We start from the raw sequence: 15,014 nt of genomic DNA, 5'->3' as shown, positions 1-15,014 counted from the left end.
CAAGTCTTCTAGTGTCTAGGCAGGGATGTGAGTTGGCTTGTTCCTTGAGCCAGTGGAAACTGGAGTGTCACATAGGTCAGTGGTTTTCAAACTGCGGGTCACAACCCAGTACTGGGTCACAGAATGTAAAGCACTGGAGCACCACCGACTGGGCCATTAAGAGTCCCATCGGCAGAGCTGCTCGTCTAAGGCAGGCTAGTTTCTACCTGTTCTTACACCACGCTAGCAGCAGGTACGGCTCCTAGGCGGAGGCACACAAGCAGCTCCATGCAGCTATCACCCACAGGCACCGCCCCTCGTCCTCCAGCCGGCCAGTGGGAGTGTAGAGCTGGTGTTCGGGGTGGTGGCTGCACACACAGTCCCATGGCCCCTCCACCTAGGAGCCAGACCTGCTGCTGGCAGCTTCTGGGGCACAGCATGGTCCTCAGCACCAGGATAGGCAGGAAGCCTGCCTTAGCACCCTCAGCTGTACTGCTGACTGGGAGCTGCCCAAGGTAAGCCCACGCCCCCACTTCACCCCACAGCCCTGAGCCCCCCCAAACTCAGAGCCCCTTCCTGTACCCCAAACCCCTCATCCTTGGCCCGACCCCAGAGCCTGCACCTCCAGCTCAGAGCCTTGACCCTGTCCTGCTCCTCAACCACCTGCCGCAACCCAGAGCCCTCCATACACACACCCTGTACCCGTCATTCCTGGCCCCACCCCGCAGCCCTCACCCCAGCACTCCAACCCTCTGCCCCAGCCCTGAGCCCCTCCCACACCCCAAACCCTTCATCCCCAGCTCCGCTGGGTCATGGGCATCAACAATTTTCTTCGGTTGCATCACCACAAAAAAAGTTTGAAAACCACTGATGTAGGTGACTGGGAAAAAAAGTGCCTTTTGCTATTGCCATTGTAGGCCCTCCAGGATCAAGTAGATGGTCTCAATATTCCAAGGGGAGCGAATTCCTGATGTCAAGTTCAGGATAGTCCTGTTTCTGAGGCCCAGTTCTGAAAGAGAAGAGAATGGTGTTCTTCTGGAATGTCAGTGTTGTGTCCTACAGGCAGGTGCAATCTTTGGTAAGGAAGACTGGAAGGGTATTTGATAGAGAAGACATAGGGTGAAATCCTGGCCAGTTGCAGTCAATTGGACTTTTGCCATTAACTTCAATGGATCCTTGTTTTCACATACAGCCTGCAGAGGAGCTGTAAGGGAAAGAAAGCTTAATTGTTGGGTTAAATTCTGGCTCTACTGAAGTCAAGGGGAGTTTTGCCTTTGACTTCAGTGGGGCCAGGACTTTGCCACTTGTTTTCATGATCCTGGTGCCTGTTTTTAACTGGGTGTGCCCAGCTGCAGGGACTTAGGGTGCAGTACATAACAAAACCCCAGTCTTTTGTTCTGCAGACTTCTGTTCACATTGCGTTGTTTGTAATAGAACCTGAAGACAACGTTGCTCTGTTATGTTATTAGTTTGCTGTTTATAGCAATGTATGTTTGCATGAGCAATGCAGTCTTGTTATGAGGAATGTGTTGCTGGGAAAAGAGACAATGTTGATCTTTAACGAGCAGCAGAGATGTCAGTCTCAAGCTGATTCAGCTGCAGGGGAGCAAGCTTTGTCCAGTAGGTGTCACTGGAGCCAACAAATAACAGGAAAGTTGGAGATAAGCATGCTAGCTATTAAAAAAAAACTGAGTTATACACATTAACGTTTATTTGAAAAGGAACAACTATCTTTCTGTCCTTTCTCCACCTTGGAAACACATTACTGATAGATCTCTCTGCTCTTCTTCAACATACCAAGGATGAGTTGCCATGACAACAGAGAAATACGGTTGTTTCACGTGAACTTCATAGTACTGTTGTAAAGACTTTGGTGTCATTTAGAATATTTCCCTTTTGCCTCCTTATTGCACTTTGCCTCCTCTAAGAGGTCAGTCTAGTGGCCAAAGTGCTGCATAATTCACTGCCTTTGTTGGAAAATAAAATTGAGGGGTTAACTTTTCAAAAACAGCCAGGTGAGTTAGAAGCTAAGTCCCATTTTTAAAAGCGCATTAGTTACTTGAGAGCCTAAATCCCATCAACTTTCAGTGAGATTGAGGGTACGTTTACACTGCAGAAAAAGACCTACAACAACGAGTCTCTGAGCATGGGTCAGCTGACTCGGGCTCGCACTACAGGGCTAAAAATAGCAGTATAGATATTCAGGCTCGGGGTGGAGCCTGAGATCTGAGACTCTTCGCTTGACTGGTTTTCAGAGCCTAGGATCCAGCCTGAGCCTGCATCTCTACACTGCTATCTTTAGCCCCCACCGCAGGCCCGTAGCTGTTGGTCTTTTTAGCAATGTAGATGTACCCTTAAGCTCCAAAAATCCCAAGTTGCTTTTGAAAATGGGGCTTAGGCTCAAGTACTAATCATACAAATGAACCAGTGAGCTCTCAAAAATGAGATCTAAAAACAGACAGGCATTTCTCAGCAAATAATTATAAACTATATATTTCAACAGCATTTTTATATTAAATACAGAGCATTTGGGATTTAGATACAGAGAACTATAGATGCCCCTTAATTTTGCAAGACCGGAATAACTATGCAAATAGATGCAAAAGCAAACTAATTACTTGATTACTTATGCCCTTTGTAATATTATCGTGTGATAATGATATTTGGAGCTAATCTCCAAAAATGTGAATATCAACAAATAACGATGATGTGATTATCGAACAATTATGTGGGTGTTTTTTGTGCCTGTTATGTAAAATTGTTAGCAATAATATCCTTCTACTCTAAACAGTAATTTAATTAAAACATTAAATGTTCCTTCAAGACGGCAAAAATATGTAGTACATATTACAATATGTAATTACAGATGTCTGTGTCTTGTAAATGGGCACCTATAATTGTATTTGGGTATGATGTAATATTCAGTAGTACAGCAGTATTTTGGTTCTGTATATTTTTGGCTCCAAAAGTCAGTCATTTAAATGTAATGGATATGATTCTCTTAAACGCATATTATAACTAGTTCATTTTTCATTAAGCTTTAGGTTTTAAAGTTTGCTTATTCTTTCAATACCTACAGCTAATCCACTTGCTTGTGATTTTTCAACACACTATATGTAAAGATAGCAAACAGCTCTCCAGGGCCCGTGTTCATCAAAGGATATCAACACATGCTCAAACTCCATTGACTCCAGTGGGATGTAAGCACATCCTTAAGTGCTCTATGAACTGGGGCCCAAATGTTGGGATTTACTTATATAGAGGAGAATCAGCAAGCAGGTAGTATCTCTTAAACTGAAGTATTCAGTGACAATCGGGTGTTACCTATGATCATGATACTGCCATATATTCTGAAGGTTCTAGTGTTTTGAGATTCTTCGAGTTGTTTGTTTATAAATATAGGAACTATATTTTCCAGCTATATTAATGATTTTATGTGCCCCATTTTGGGTGCCTGAGACACTTTTAGGGGGCCTGATTTCTCAGGTGGTGGGTGCTCAGCTCTTTCTGAGAATCAGGCCCTTTTTATGATGTCTCAAATTAGATGGCCATAAATTGAACCACTCCAAATCACTGGTTGCTTCTGGAAATGTAAGCCTAAGTAAATAAGAGCCCATCTAATTAACTTGCACATCCAGGTGAGCGCAGTGACCCTTCCCAAGGTAACCACCTCTGTCATGTTTGTGGCACACATTTCAGTCTCCGGCCTTAGCCAGCAACTTTCTCAGAGTGGAGTCTCGCAACTCTTTCCTTCCAGCCTGGGGTTTTAGGCTACAATCCCTCTTGCAGTTCTCTGCAATAATCACCCAGAGGTCTGACTTGAGTTCCATAATTGCAGTCTTGTTCTCTCAGGAGACCAGCCACCCTTCATATATATTCAGAACAAAAGTATTACTGATATAACATACCTTACAAACAGCAAACTGTTTCTGTGCATGTCTGGCTTGCCAGATGTGACCTGTCTTCCTCAGTTTCAAGTCAGTTGTTGGATTGAGTGAGAGAGACTGTCAGGCTGATCGTTTTATACGGTGTTCAGTTTTGTTTTCCGGGTTTCCCCAGCTAGGTCAAACCAATCTATGCCTGGGGGTAAGGCTTCTCCAGACTTGTCACCAACCCAGGGATTTGCATTAATTACCCTTCCCAGTGTTTTTAGTTCCTGCAGGAAGCACTTTAGTTTCCCCATGGAACTAGCATGCAATTCTTAGCCCTTTAAGGTACATATAACATTTATAATCTTGATATAATAGTCTTTAGCTAGCCCAGATGTCCATAATACCTGTCAGATAAAACCATCTCTTTGTAGAAGAAACAAGGTTTAGTAGAAAAAGGGTGGTTTTGAAACCCTGAGACATATACACAAGCTACCCCTATGACCAAAGCAGGAACGTTTTCCTCCTCCCCAGTGCTACTGAGCACAGGGCCACTGAAATCCTACCCTTCCTCAGCAGGAATCCTTGTGAACGAGACTCACCGGACTATATGTCTGCTCCCCCTTGCTGTGCAGACAGTTGGGCACGTACTACAGGCGGGATCCAGCTCTTAAACTATTTGTTCATATGTGATCATCTAGAACAGGGATAGGCAACCTATGGCACGTGTGCCGAAGGCAGCACGCGAGCTGACTTTCATTGGCACTCTCACTGCCCTGGTCCTGGCCACCAGTCCGGGGCCTCTGCATTTTAATTTAATTTTAAATGAAGCTTCTTAAACGTTGTAAAAAACCTTATTTACTTTACATACAACAATAGTTTTTAGTTATATATTATAGACATATAAAGAGACCTTCTAAAAACGTTAAAATGTATTACTGGCACGCGAAACCTTAAATTAGAATGAATAAATGAAGACTCAGCACACCACTTCTGAAAGGTTGCCGACCCCTGATATAGAAGATTATGTGCTCAGGTATCTAGACTAAAGCTGGAGTGCCATGAGTCCTGTCAAAAGCATTTCCAAATAGGATTGCCAGCAGGAAGCTACTTAAGAGTCCTTTCATTGAAACCTTTGAATGTGTGCTCTTGTTACATAGAAAATTGCGTGACTGATACAGATTTGCCACTTTGGACATCTTGGACACTTTGAATTGAATATTATTCTTTGTTGCGTTGTCTAGTGGCATTTTCCCTTCTTCTATAGTCACATGAATAAAAATAAATTTCAGAGCAACTCATTTGGAGTAAAGAAATCAAAGCCTCTCCATTTGTATTTCTGGATATGCGTTGTTTGCATTACTTCCTGCAGGGTGTATTGAAAAATAAAATTGTGACTAGTTGCCCGGGTGTGGAGGCTTTTAAAAATGGCCTTTATCTCTTCTCTGTCTCCACCAAACACACAATCGTCTCTTGGAGTAACAAAGTTTAGTATGGTGCAGTAGTAAATGTGAAGCAAGAAAAACTAGTACATTATTGGAAGTCCCAGTACTTAGACTTGTTCTGGGTATAGGTGAATGTTCAGAGGCCACTCTGACCAGGTTTTGTTCAACAAAACAGAAGATTGGAAAATATTTTACAGGCAGTGTGTATCCACCTTCAGAACCCCTAGCCTGTGTCAGAGAAAACACTTGGGAATTGGTGGGAGATATGCATAAAGTGTCCCAAGATAGCTTTCCATTGAAGATGTGCACTCTCACCTGCACAGCTATAGTTGTCAAGGTGTCATTGCAATACAGAGTGGTGACACATCCAAACTTTGATAAAGCTACTAAAGAATAAGCAGAGTGATGATTTAAAAAGTCCTCTTCCATTTATTCATTCAGTTCATCTTAGATGAAACTTCTGAAAAGTATACATCTTAGGGATTTTAAAAAATACAGGGGTGACGTGAACAATTAATCCTGTTCTCGTGAAATAACAGAAAATCGCTCCTGAGAGTCACTGTGTGGTTCAGTATGTGTCTACCTCATTCTGAATCAAATTCTGCACATCTGTCTCAAGCAGAGCTTTCCTGTTTGGGCTGTTCAAGGCTCTGTGCTGTAAAACTAGAAAACTATGGCATCCCTATGCGTTGTATTGTATCCTTTTGTACAGTGCTTGCATTGAATCCCTTTTATACAAAATCTCTACATACAGAGTCTTATAAGAAGAGTGGCTTTTTGTGGAACATACGATATTGTGGGTTAAAGTATTGTATCTGGAGTATTTCTGATGAAAAATGCCTTTAACTTTTTTATTTGTCTTTTGCCTTGAGAGCCTTCTATCCTTTTTAGTGGGAGTGAAAGTTCCATACTAACTAAAATCTGCAGAGCTGGTATGAGGAAGGCTTTCCCATACATTCAGAAATGGATGTGCATGTGTCACCTGGGATAAAAGCTAAGTTCTATTGAAATTGTTGCTTATTGACCATTAGTGGGTCCTGCTTCCACTCCTGTTTGCATGACATGTAGTATTGAAGTGATAAGGAAGTGACACTAAGAAATAACTCTGATTACTATATAATGAATAATTCAGTAATACCTAACAAAGCTGTATTAATTGCTGTTCATCCCAACGAAAAAGCTGCTAAACTGTCTGTAGTAGCCACTGAAAAGTGAACTGCCATCCTGCGGATCCGTTTCAGCTTTTTTAAGAAACTATTGAAATTGTTAACTACAAAATTAAAATACTCTTCTTTACCGTTTTAAAGGCAGGATGTAAGGCTTTCAGTGTGGTTTTTAAATCTGTTGTCTAAGATGCATATAAACTTTTGGTTTGGGCCCATCTACAGGATAAATTTAATCACATGCAACATTATAGAAGCTGACTCTGAAGAGCTGTTGAGGTGTTAGTTCTTTCCACTTATACTGGCAGTGCAATTTCCCATCAAAAATTCATTTTTACTGTTTTAGACTGGAGGTTCTTCATAGAACTTTTATGATTTTGTTCCCATGGAAACAACCCTATTTTGTTCTGGTATAACTGGCAGTTCCTGTGAATAGAGCCAAGAAAGAAGACTGTTTTCTATGGGCATATAAGGGATTGGAATAGACTGCAGCAGAACCTTGACATTTTGCGTTGGGCTGCACCACAAATAGGTCATCCTTGAAATGCTTGGTTTAAGTCAGTTATTGCGTCATTTCTTCAAAAACCAGTTCACCGGCGGTGAAGTTTGCATTGTACCCTGGTGATACATGTAACCAAAATGTAACAAAAAAGATTCAAATGCACCGATTTTCCTCTGTGCTGCACATGGAAGGCTTTTTTAAAATTGGCCTGTATGCATAGACTGTTGTAATGTTGGCCCAGGTGGAAGGGCACTGCAGATCTTTTAATGGGTACTTGTCATTAGGTTATTTAAGCCGTTCTGCTTTCTACCCCTTCATTGAATGATGCAGGCCTGGGAACAATCCAGTCTGCTTTTGTTCAGGAGTCCTTTACCTTGTGCTTACTCCTTTTGCCCCATGTATGTGCTGTAGCATGGCATGGATAATACCTCTAAGATCAGGGCCCTCTCTTAGCAAGTCACTGTTTCTGGCTTCAGGTGTGACCAAATGTTAAACAGCATTTGATACACTTTCTGGTGCCTGGGTAGATCACACAAAACAGATGATACTTGCAGTCTTGTATAAGACACCGCAGTTGCAAACCTTACAGAAAGCCCATGTTTTGCGGGTTAGTGAAAAGTAGAAAATCTGGATTTCACCTTCATTTTCTTGCTGTACTAAAAGGCAAATTTTACAACAAACTCTTGTTTCTCGCTATGAAGCCTGAACAGCATTTACAAAGACGTTCTCCCCAAACTTTCTTAAAACCACCATATTGAGGTTACCAAGCATTTTTCACCTGTTAACTCCAAACCATCCATTTACCGTATTTTCTTCTACATCCCATATCCCAGAATATTTGTAGTTTTTTCAGTTAAAATAATCTAAAATGCTACAGGTTTCAGAGTAGTAGCCGTGTTAGTCTGTGTGCACAAAAAGATCAGGAGTACTTGTGGTACCTTCGGGACTAACAAATTTATTGTAGCATAAGCTTTTCTGGGCTACAGCTCACTTCATCGGATGCAGGTAGTGGAAAATAGAGAGATATTGTGACAGACCCAAACCAGTGGGGTACAGGAGTCTGGTAGAGGGCAAATATACTGGTCACTGGATGAGTAGTTTTCTGTTCCCTGAGTGACCAGAGCAGGGGCTGCACTAGAGTAATCAGGAACTTGCTAGAACCAATTAAGGCAGACAGGTTGATTAGAACACCTGCAGCCAATCAAGGCAGGCTAATCAGGGCACCTGGGTTTAAAAAGGAGCTGACTCCGGTCAGGTGAGGAGGAGCCAGAGGAGAGGAAGTGCATATGAGGAGCTGGGAGCAAGAGGCACAAGGAGCTGAGAGTGAGAGGGTGTGCTGCTGGAGGACTAAGGAGTACAAGCATTATCAGACACCAGGAGGAAGATCCTATGGTGAGGATAAAGAAGGTGTTTGGAGGAGGCCATGGGGAAGTAGCCCAGGGAGTTGTAGCTGTCATGCAGCTGTTACAAGAGGCACTATAGAGAGCTGCAATCCACAGGGCCCTGGGCTGGAAACCGGAGTAGAGGGCTGGCCCGGGTTCCCCCTAAACCTCCCAACTCCTGATCAGACACAGGAAGAGTTGATCCAGACTGTGGGGAAGATCATTGAGGTGAGCAAACCTGCCAGTAAGCACAGGACCGACCAAGGTAGAGGAGGAACTTTGTCACAATATATACACAGGGAACATGAAACAATGAGTGATACCATACACATTATAAGGAGAGTGATCAGTTAAGGTGAGCTGTTTTCAGCAGGAGAGAAAAATAACTGTTTGTAGTGGTAATGAAAATGTCCCATTTCCAGTTCCTTATATCTCCTTGTCAAATGCTGGAAATGGGCCATTTTCATTACCACTACAAGCAGTTATTTTTCTCTCCTGCTGATAATAGCTCACCTTAACTGATCACTCTCCTTATAATGTGTATGGTAACACCTATTGTTTCATGTTCCCTGTGTATATATCTATCTGTCTTCCTTGTGTATTTTCCACTACCTGCATCCAATGACGTCGGCTGTAGCCCAGGTAAGCTTGTGCTACAATAAATGTGTTAGTCTCTAAGGTGCCACAAGTACTCCCGTTCTTAAAATGCTACAGTACATACTGATTTTATTTGTAAGATCATTGTGCCATCTGTGGCCAAAATAGACAGTTACGTTAAGCATCTATGACTTAAGTAATTTCACATTTAAAATATATTACAGGTACAATATGCATGTGCATCTTTAAACTATGATAAATTGTACATTGCCTAATGCTCTGTATTCAATAACCTGAATAACTGTTTCTGTTTCTGTTCAGATGATTACCTTCACAGCTAGAAAGATATCAATTTGCTAATAGATTATCATTTTCTGTTTTTTAGAAGAAAAATGTCCTCAACCTCGGATAACAGCGACTTAGCACATTTAAGGAGTTGGAAAGTGAACTTCCTCCACCGGCTGCTGATTTTAGATTTTTAGCATATCTGTTACTACTACTAATACTAATACAAGAACCAGTCTTCTCTGTCAGGGTGACCAAACAAGTCTTTTCCATCTTTAATGCTGGTACCAGTTGCCTGTTTGATCTTCACAATTAAATATGCCCCATAGTCACTACTAAGGAGAAACTACAGCGTGTTCTGCAGTTCTGCTGTGTAGCCAGCGGAGGGCACAGAAGCTTATCAATTAACTTTTTACAGTTATCTTGGAAGGCAAGCTCAAGCATTTGTTAATAAAGCTCCTATTTATATATAAATGAGTCTTAGGTTTTTGTCCCAAAAACAAATATTATGGACCAAATCTTTAGAGTAACTCAGAACGATAGGAGTGCCAAATATAGTGTTCACAGCCTCAGGGATGAGAGAGGGTGTAAAGGACCCAGATGTGCAAGGAGAAAAGCTGCAGCATTTCACTGGAATATTGTTTGAAAAGCCAAGTATCTTGGAAGCCTTGGATGCTGCTCACTCTGTATCTGACTAGAAGTCATCTGCCTTTTATAAATATGGACACTTAACCTGCTCCTTATACATAAAAATATTTTGTTGTTTAAGCCCCTTTTTGGGACATGCATCAGAATATCCAGAAAGTCTATAGTGATGGAGAAAGTGAACTGATTAAACACCTGTACCTTGTATAAACATAAGATTTTAGTTTACAACCTGTTTGTTAACATCTCAGTCTTGCCAGGTATTGTTCAGAGGTAGACTAGGTACATACAAAGCCCTGTTGAAGTCCAGGGGAATTTGTGCCAGCACAGAGGTCTGCCCATGAGCAATGCATTAAGGAACAGGGATTTGACTGCAAGGTCTATGGGGACTGTCTCTTACTAGGTGTTTTTATGGTACCTAGCACAGTGGAGCCCTGATCCTCGTTGGTGTCTCTGGGAGCTACTGCCATACAAATACTTAATTATAATTAAGGAAGAAACAGGAAATGCCATGTTAATGTTAAACTCCATTATTAACATACGCGGAAAACATTGTGTGTGTATATACCAGCAGAGTGTAAGTTTTTTTTCATGTATATGAAAGGGGGAATACTCACTATCAAGAGGTGAGGGAGTATTTGATTTCTGTTAGGTGAAATGCCTAAAATAAAGGGGGAGGGTGTATCTTCAAATTTCTAGGGGGAGCACACAGGGTGAGTTCAAACCCAGGCTTTAGCCCTGGCTTACTGGTTGATTTTGGACAAGTGACTTAACTTCTCTGTGTGTTGGTTCCCTTATCTGTGAAATGGTGATAATACATAATTACTGTACATTCCAGATATGGCATTAGGAGTAGCTACTATGTTTGTAAAGTGCTTGGAGAGAGAAAGCAGAGTATGAGCAGTTAGGATTATTTACACAGTCCAGCACAATGGGTCTTCATATAGTTTAGAAAGAACACTAAAATCTGTGTATAATGCCAACCTTAAACCCTCTTGGCTTCACTGCTGATGTGTAGGATAAGTTTTAAGCAAAGGGGGTCATTGAGCTGTTATAGCTCTGAATTAACATTTGCTGAGGCTTAATTTTTTCCTAACTTTGTGACGTTTGAAATGCAGCTTACATATGTGATTTACAGTATCTCATTTGATTTAGTCACTCAGACTATTGCAACCTTCTGCAAAATATGAACTACACTATTTCGACAAGATAAACTTTTTTTTATGTAGCATTTCCCCCTTCCGCCCCGCCCCCATCAACACTTGATTGAAAATCAAAATTGATTGTAATGCCAGTTCAAAAGTGGCCGTACTCATCAACACTGGTTGTCATAATATGTTGGTTTTTGAAAGTGGAGGTTATTTTTCATAATGCATGTCACAGACTAACTCTTGCTATGAAGAGTGAACTTGCTTATGACATTTTAAAAGAGAATGTATATAAACAGTTTCTCTTATATCCTAAGGTACACTAGTAACATTACAGTATGACATTTTTAAAGAGCACCTTTTATATTTAAAAACAAAAATCACACATTAGTCTGCTACGAAGAGTGAACTTGAGTATAACATTTTAAAAGAGAATGTATATAAACAGTTTCTCGACACAAGTAACATTACAGTATGACATTTATAAAGAGCACCTTTTATATTTGCAAACGCAAATCACTGATTTGCCTGCTTATGGCATAAAAATAGTGATTTTTGCTTGTTTTTTGCGTTGATTTTCTTCTGTTAACCAGATAAGTGTATCTGCTTTTATCTGATTAGGCACTTACAAAGTTTACCACTTTGTTTCACTTAATAATGACAAAAATGTTGTTGGAATGAGTCTTTGAATTTGTGTCTGTGCAACTTTTGTTATGCAGCCTTTCTCCTGAGAGTGCAGCTTCAAATTAGTCATCTACAACTGAACATCATTCTTCTGATCTTTCATTTTACTGGGTAAGCAGGTTACGCTTCTCACTTCAATATTTTTTATTTCTTTAGAAAGCTAGACTTGGACCAGCTGGTAACAAAGTGATTACTCCCATAGAAGACAGGATTTCCAATATACCATCCAACAACCTGGATAGTGTGAAGCTGACAGATTTCAACTTTCTCATGGTGCTTGGGAAGGGGAGCTTTGGAAAAGTAAGAAACCTTGAAAGTCATTTCCACCTGCCTTATTTTTAATAATAGAAATGAACTGCAGTTGTCCTCCTATGAGCTGTCGTTTATAAAATGCAGATTTTTTAAATGAGAGTAAGTAACCACTGAAACAGATTACCCCAAGATGTGGTAAATTCTCCATTATTTGGAATATTTAAATTAAGACTGGCTCTCTTTTTTTTCTAAAAGAGATGCTTGTCTATTTCAACCATAAGTTGTAGGATAGATATAGGAATTACTGAGTAAAAATCTGTGGCCTGTGCTGTGCAGAAATACAGATTAATTGAACCCTTCCAGATGTAAAATCTATGAATCTATTAAACGAAGAGCAGGAAAATGCCATTGTATGCATTTGCTGCAGATTTTAGGGATTCAGTTTTTAGACCTCGACTCTACATAGTATACAAGTACAGTTGTCTTGATTATTCTTGCATCTAATAACCTGCAGTGAAGACCTACCAGTACAGCAAAAGATTTTTATATGTACAAAAAAGATTATTTTTGTACTGATGATTAACTGCAAAAAGGTGATCTGGCGAGGAATATTTGTTTTCCGGTATATGAAATGTACAAAATTGGACCGTCAGCTGTTTTGATGTTCCACATTGTTGGGCTAATTTTCAAGCCTGGGTGGTATAATAGACATTCAAATTCTATATCTGTCTCTTAAGTGTGGACATGCCACTTAAGTCCGGAGATGCTTAGTTTATTCTCTTAGGCGTTCATATGGGCATTGAGTTGCAAAACTTGAATGCCTTAAGTTGCATGTTTTAAAAAAAAATTGAGTTCTTAAATTTTAAATAATGTTAGGTAATTCCAGGTTTTCCATACAGAGCTGGGCTGAAGAATCCAGATCTGACCTTCCCCAAAGTTCAAGGAGATTCAGGCTCATCTTTGGTTGTGGTGATGATGATAGAGCTGTTACGTAGGTCACAATGCCATTTGTGAAAGTTGTTGTCATGCATTAGAAATGAGTACTTGGGAAATGTCAAGAGTGAGAAATGCAGGGAAAACTGTTAACCCACTAAAGATGCTGCTGTTTTTCTGGCTGTTTTAAGAAGTAGTTTTATAATAAAAGTGCATTTTAGGGAGGAATTCAAGTGGGGTCTGTGATTTTTTTGGCCACTAGGAGAGGAGCCCATGATTATCTGGGGAGCACTATTTTTGAACTGATAGTGCAGCTCCTTGTAATCAGTGAGTAATCATGATATGTTTAGAGCTTCAGGCCAAGTCAGTAAGTGCTGGTGAAATGGGAATCTGGTGTGCCATTTACATCGTTCTCAGGACTTGAGAGTCACCTCCATCCTCTGCCAGCGAGGGAGATTTTCAGCCTGTCATTTCTCTTTGTGCAGGTGATGTTGGCAGACAGGAAGGGGACGGAGGAGCTGTATGCAATCAAAATATTGAAAAAAGATGTGGTGATTCAGGATGATGATGTGGAATGTACCATGGTTGAAAAACGAGTCCTAGCACTGCAGGATAAGCCACCTTTCCTAACACAGCTGCATTCTTGCTTCCAAACAGTTGTACGTGATATCTGTCCTTTCCTGCTCCTCCACTTCTTTCAGTTTAATCTTCTGCTAAGATAACACTCTAATATATTTTGTTATTTCAGCAACATTTATCATCTTCAACTTGCAGATCTCATGAGTGCTTTACACAGAAAAATGTAAAGAAATAGATACCCTGTGAAATCAGGAAAATCCATAAAAATCATAAATCTTTAGAATAATAGTAATAAATAGATCTTCAGAAGTATTCTACAGCAACTAGTTATATTGAGCATTTCTCTTTCTGTATGTAAGAACTCGGTTATGTCAGTGGGACTTTTCATATTATTCAAGTTAAGCATGTGCTTAAGTTCTCTGCTTTACTGGGGCCTTAAATGCCCCTGTAATCTAATGAGATAATTATTTATTAATTAATATACTGACATAGTTAATTTGGTTCCCTGGTTACCCCTAAGATAAGGAGGCTGAAGCTAGGATGGTAGTTGCTGAGCAAAGAATAGGTGAGTGCTTTTTACTTCCCCTAAGGCTATGATACCAACAGTAGCATGTAATATACAAAAAGGTTCATCTATGGAATTTGTGTTGGTGATCTTAGGACCAGAAAATGATAGTACATGTCAGAAGATGGTCCCATCAGAACATGTTTTAGTTCACAGGGAAAGGTCAGTGGTAGCCAAATAATTCTAAATGTAGTGCTGTTTTTTGTGGCATGGACATTTGTCTACTTAGATAAAAACATCTAAAGTCAAGCCCCAAAACCGCAAAGATTTAAGCACGTGTGCAATGAGTGTGTAATTTTACCTACAAGCATAAGTCTTTGCAAGAATGAAGTCTCAATTTGCATCATCTTTTCACCATCCAATGGTGACACATTCAGCTACCAATCTGAACTGAACACTCTGAGTCTCTTAGGTGTTTTGAAAATGTTACCCTAGATGTCTAATGTCAGACACCCAGGTTTGGACGTTTTGGCCAAAGCCATTTTAACACCACGAGAAAATTCTCCCTCCAAAATGCCCTAAATCTGCCTTTTGCTGAAATAGGGTGTTTAGGACAAAAGTGATTCGGAGTTGGCAAATTCAATATCAAGACTCATGAACACAGTTTTCTAAAATCATGTTCATAGTCTTCTTGTTGCCTTCTTTTAAAATCAGGTGCACTTTCATCTTCCATGCCTTACAACATAGGTTTGGAAATGCCCATCTTCACAAGGCAAGAATTTCCAACCATCTACGGAGTTTTTTGTTGTCTTAAAAAACATGAGCTCTTGGGCTTAGCTATGTCTTCCTGTCCGGATGAACAGTACTTGTAACATTATGGGTACTGCTGTAATATGAGTAATAAGAAATAAACCTGCATCACTAAAATTGGCAAGGCTGAATGGAGTTCCAGCCTGGCACTGACTCTTGCAACATCTATAAGTCATTCTGTTTCTGTTTCCTGATCTATAAAATTGTTTTTGCCATAATGTGCAGAATATATAGGC

General features: G+C 40.4%; 1 protein-coding gene across 4 annotated transcripts in view; it reads left to right on the top strand.

The window, feature by feature from the left end:
• PRKCA (protein kinase C alpha) overlaps positions 1-15,014 on the top strand; it is a 315,869-nt gene that overhangs the window by 267,453 nt on the left and 33,402 nt on the right. For all 4 annotated transcript variants that reach the window (XM_050920648.1, XM_050920649.1, XM_050920651.1 and 1 more), the window contains 2 exons: positions 11,856-11,999; positions 13,370-13,543. In XM_050920648.1, the coding sequence (XP_050776605.1) occupies positions 11,856-11,999; positions 13,370-13,543 (318 nt within the window). The remainder of the gene's footprint in view (positions 1-11,855; positions 12,000-13,369; positions 13,544-15,014) is intronic.

The sequence above is a fragment of the Gopherus flavomarginatus genome, chromosome 12 (genome assembly GCF_025201925.1).
Source record: "Gopherus flavomarginatus isolate rGopFla2 chromosome 12, rGopFla2.mat.asm, whole genome shotgun sequence".
Lineage (NCBI taxonomy): Eukaryota > Metazoa > Chordata > Testudines > Testudinidae > Gopherus > Gopherus flavomarginatus.
This window is presented reverse-complemented; position numbering and strand designations above follow the sequence as displayed.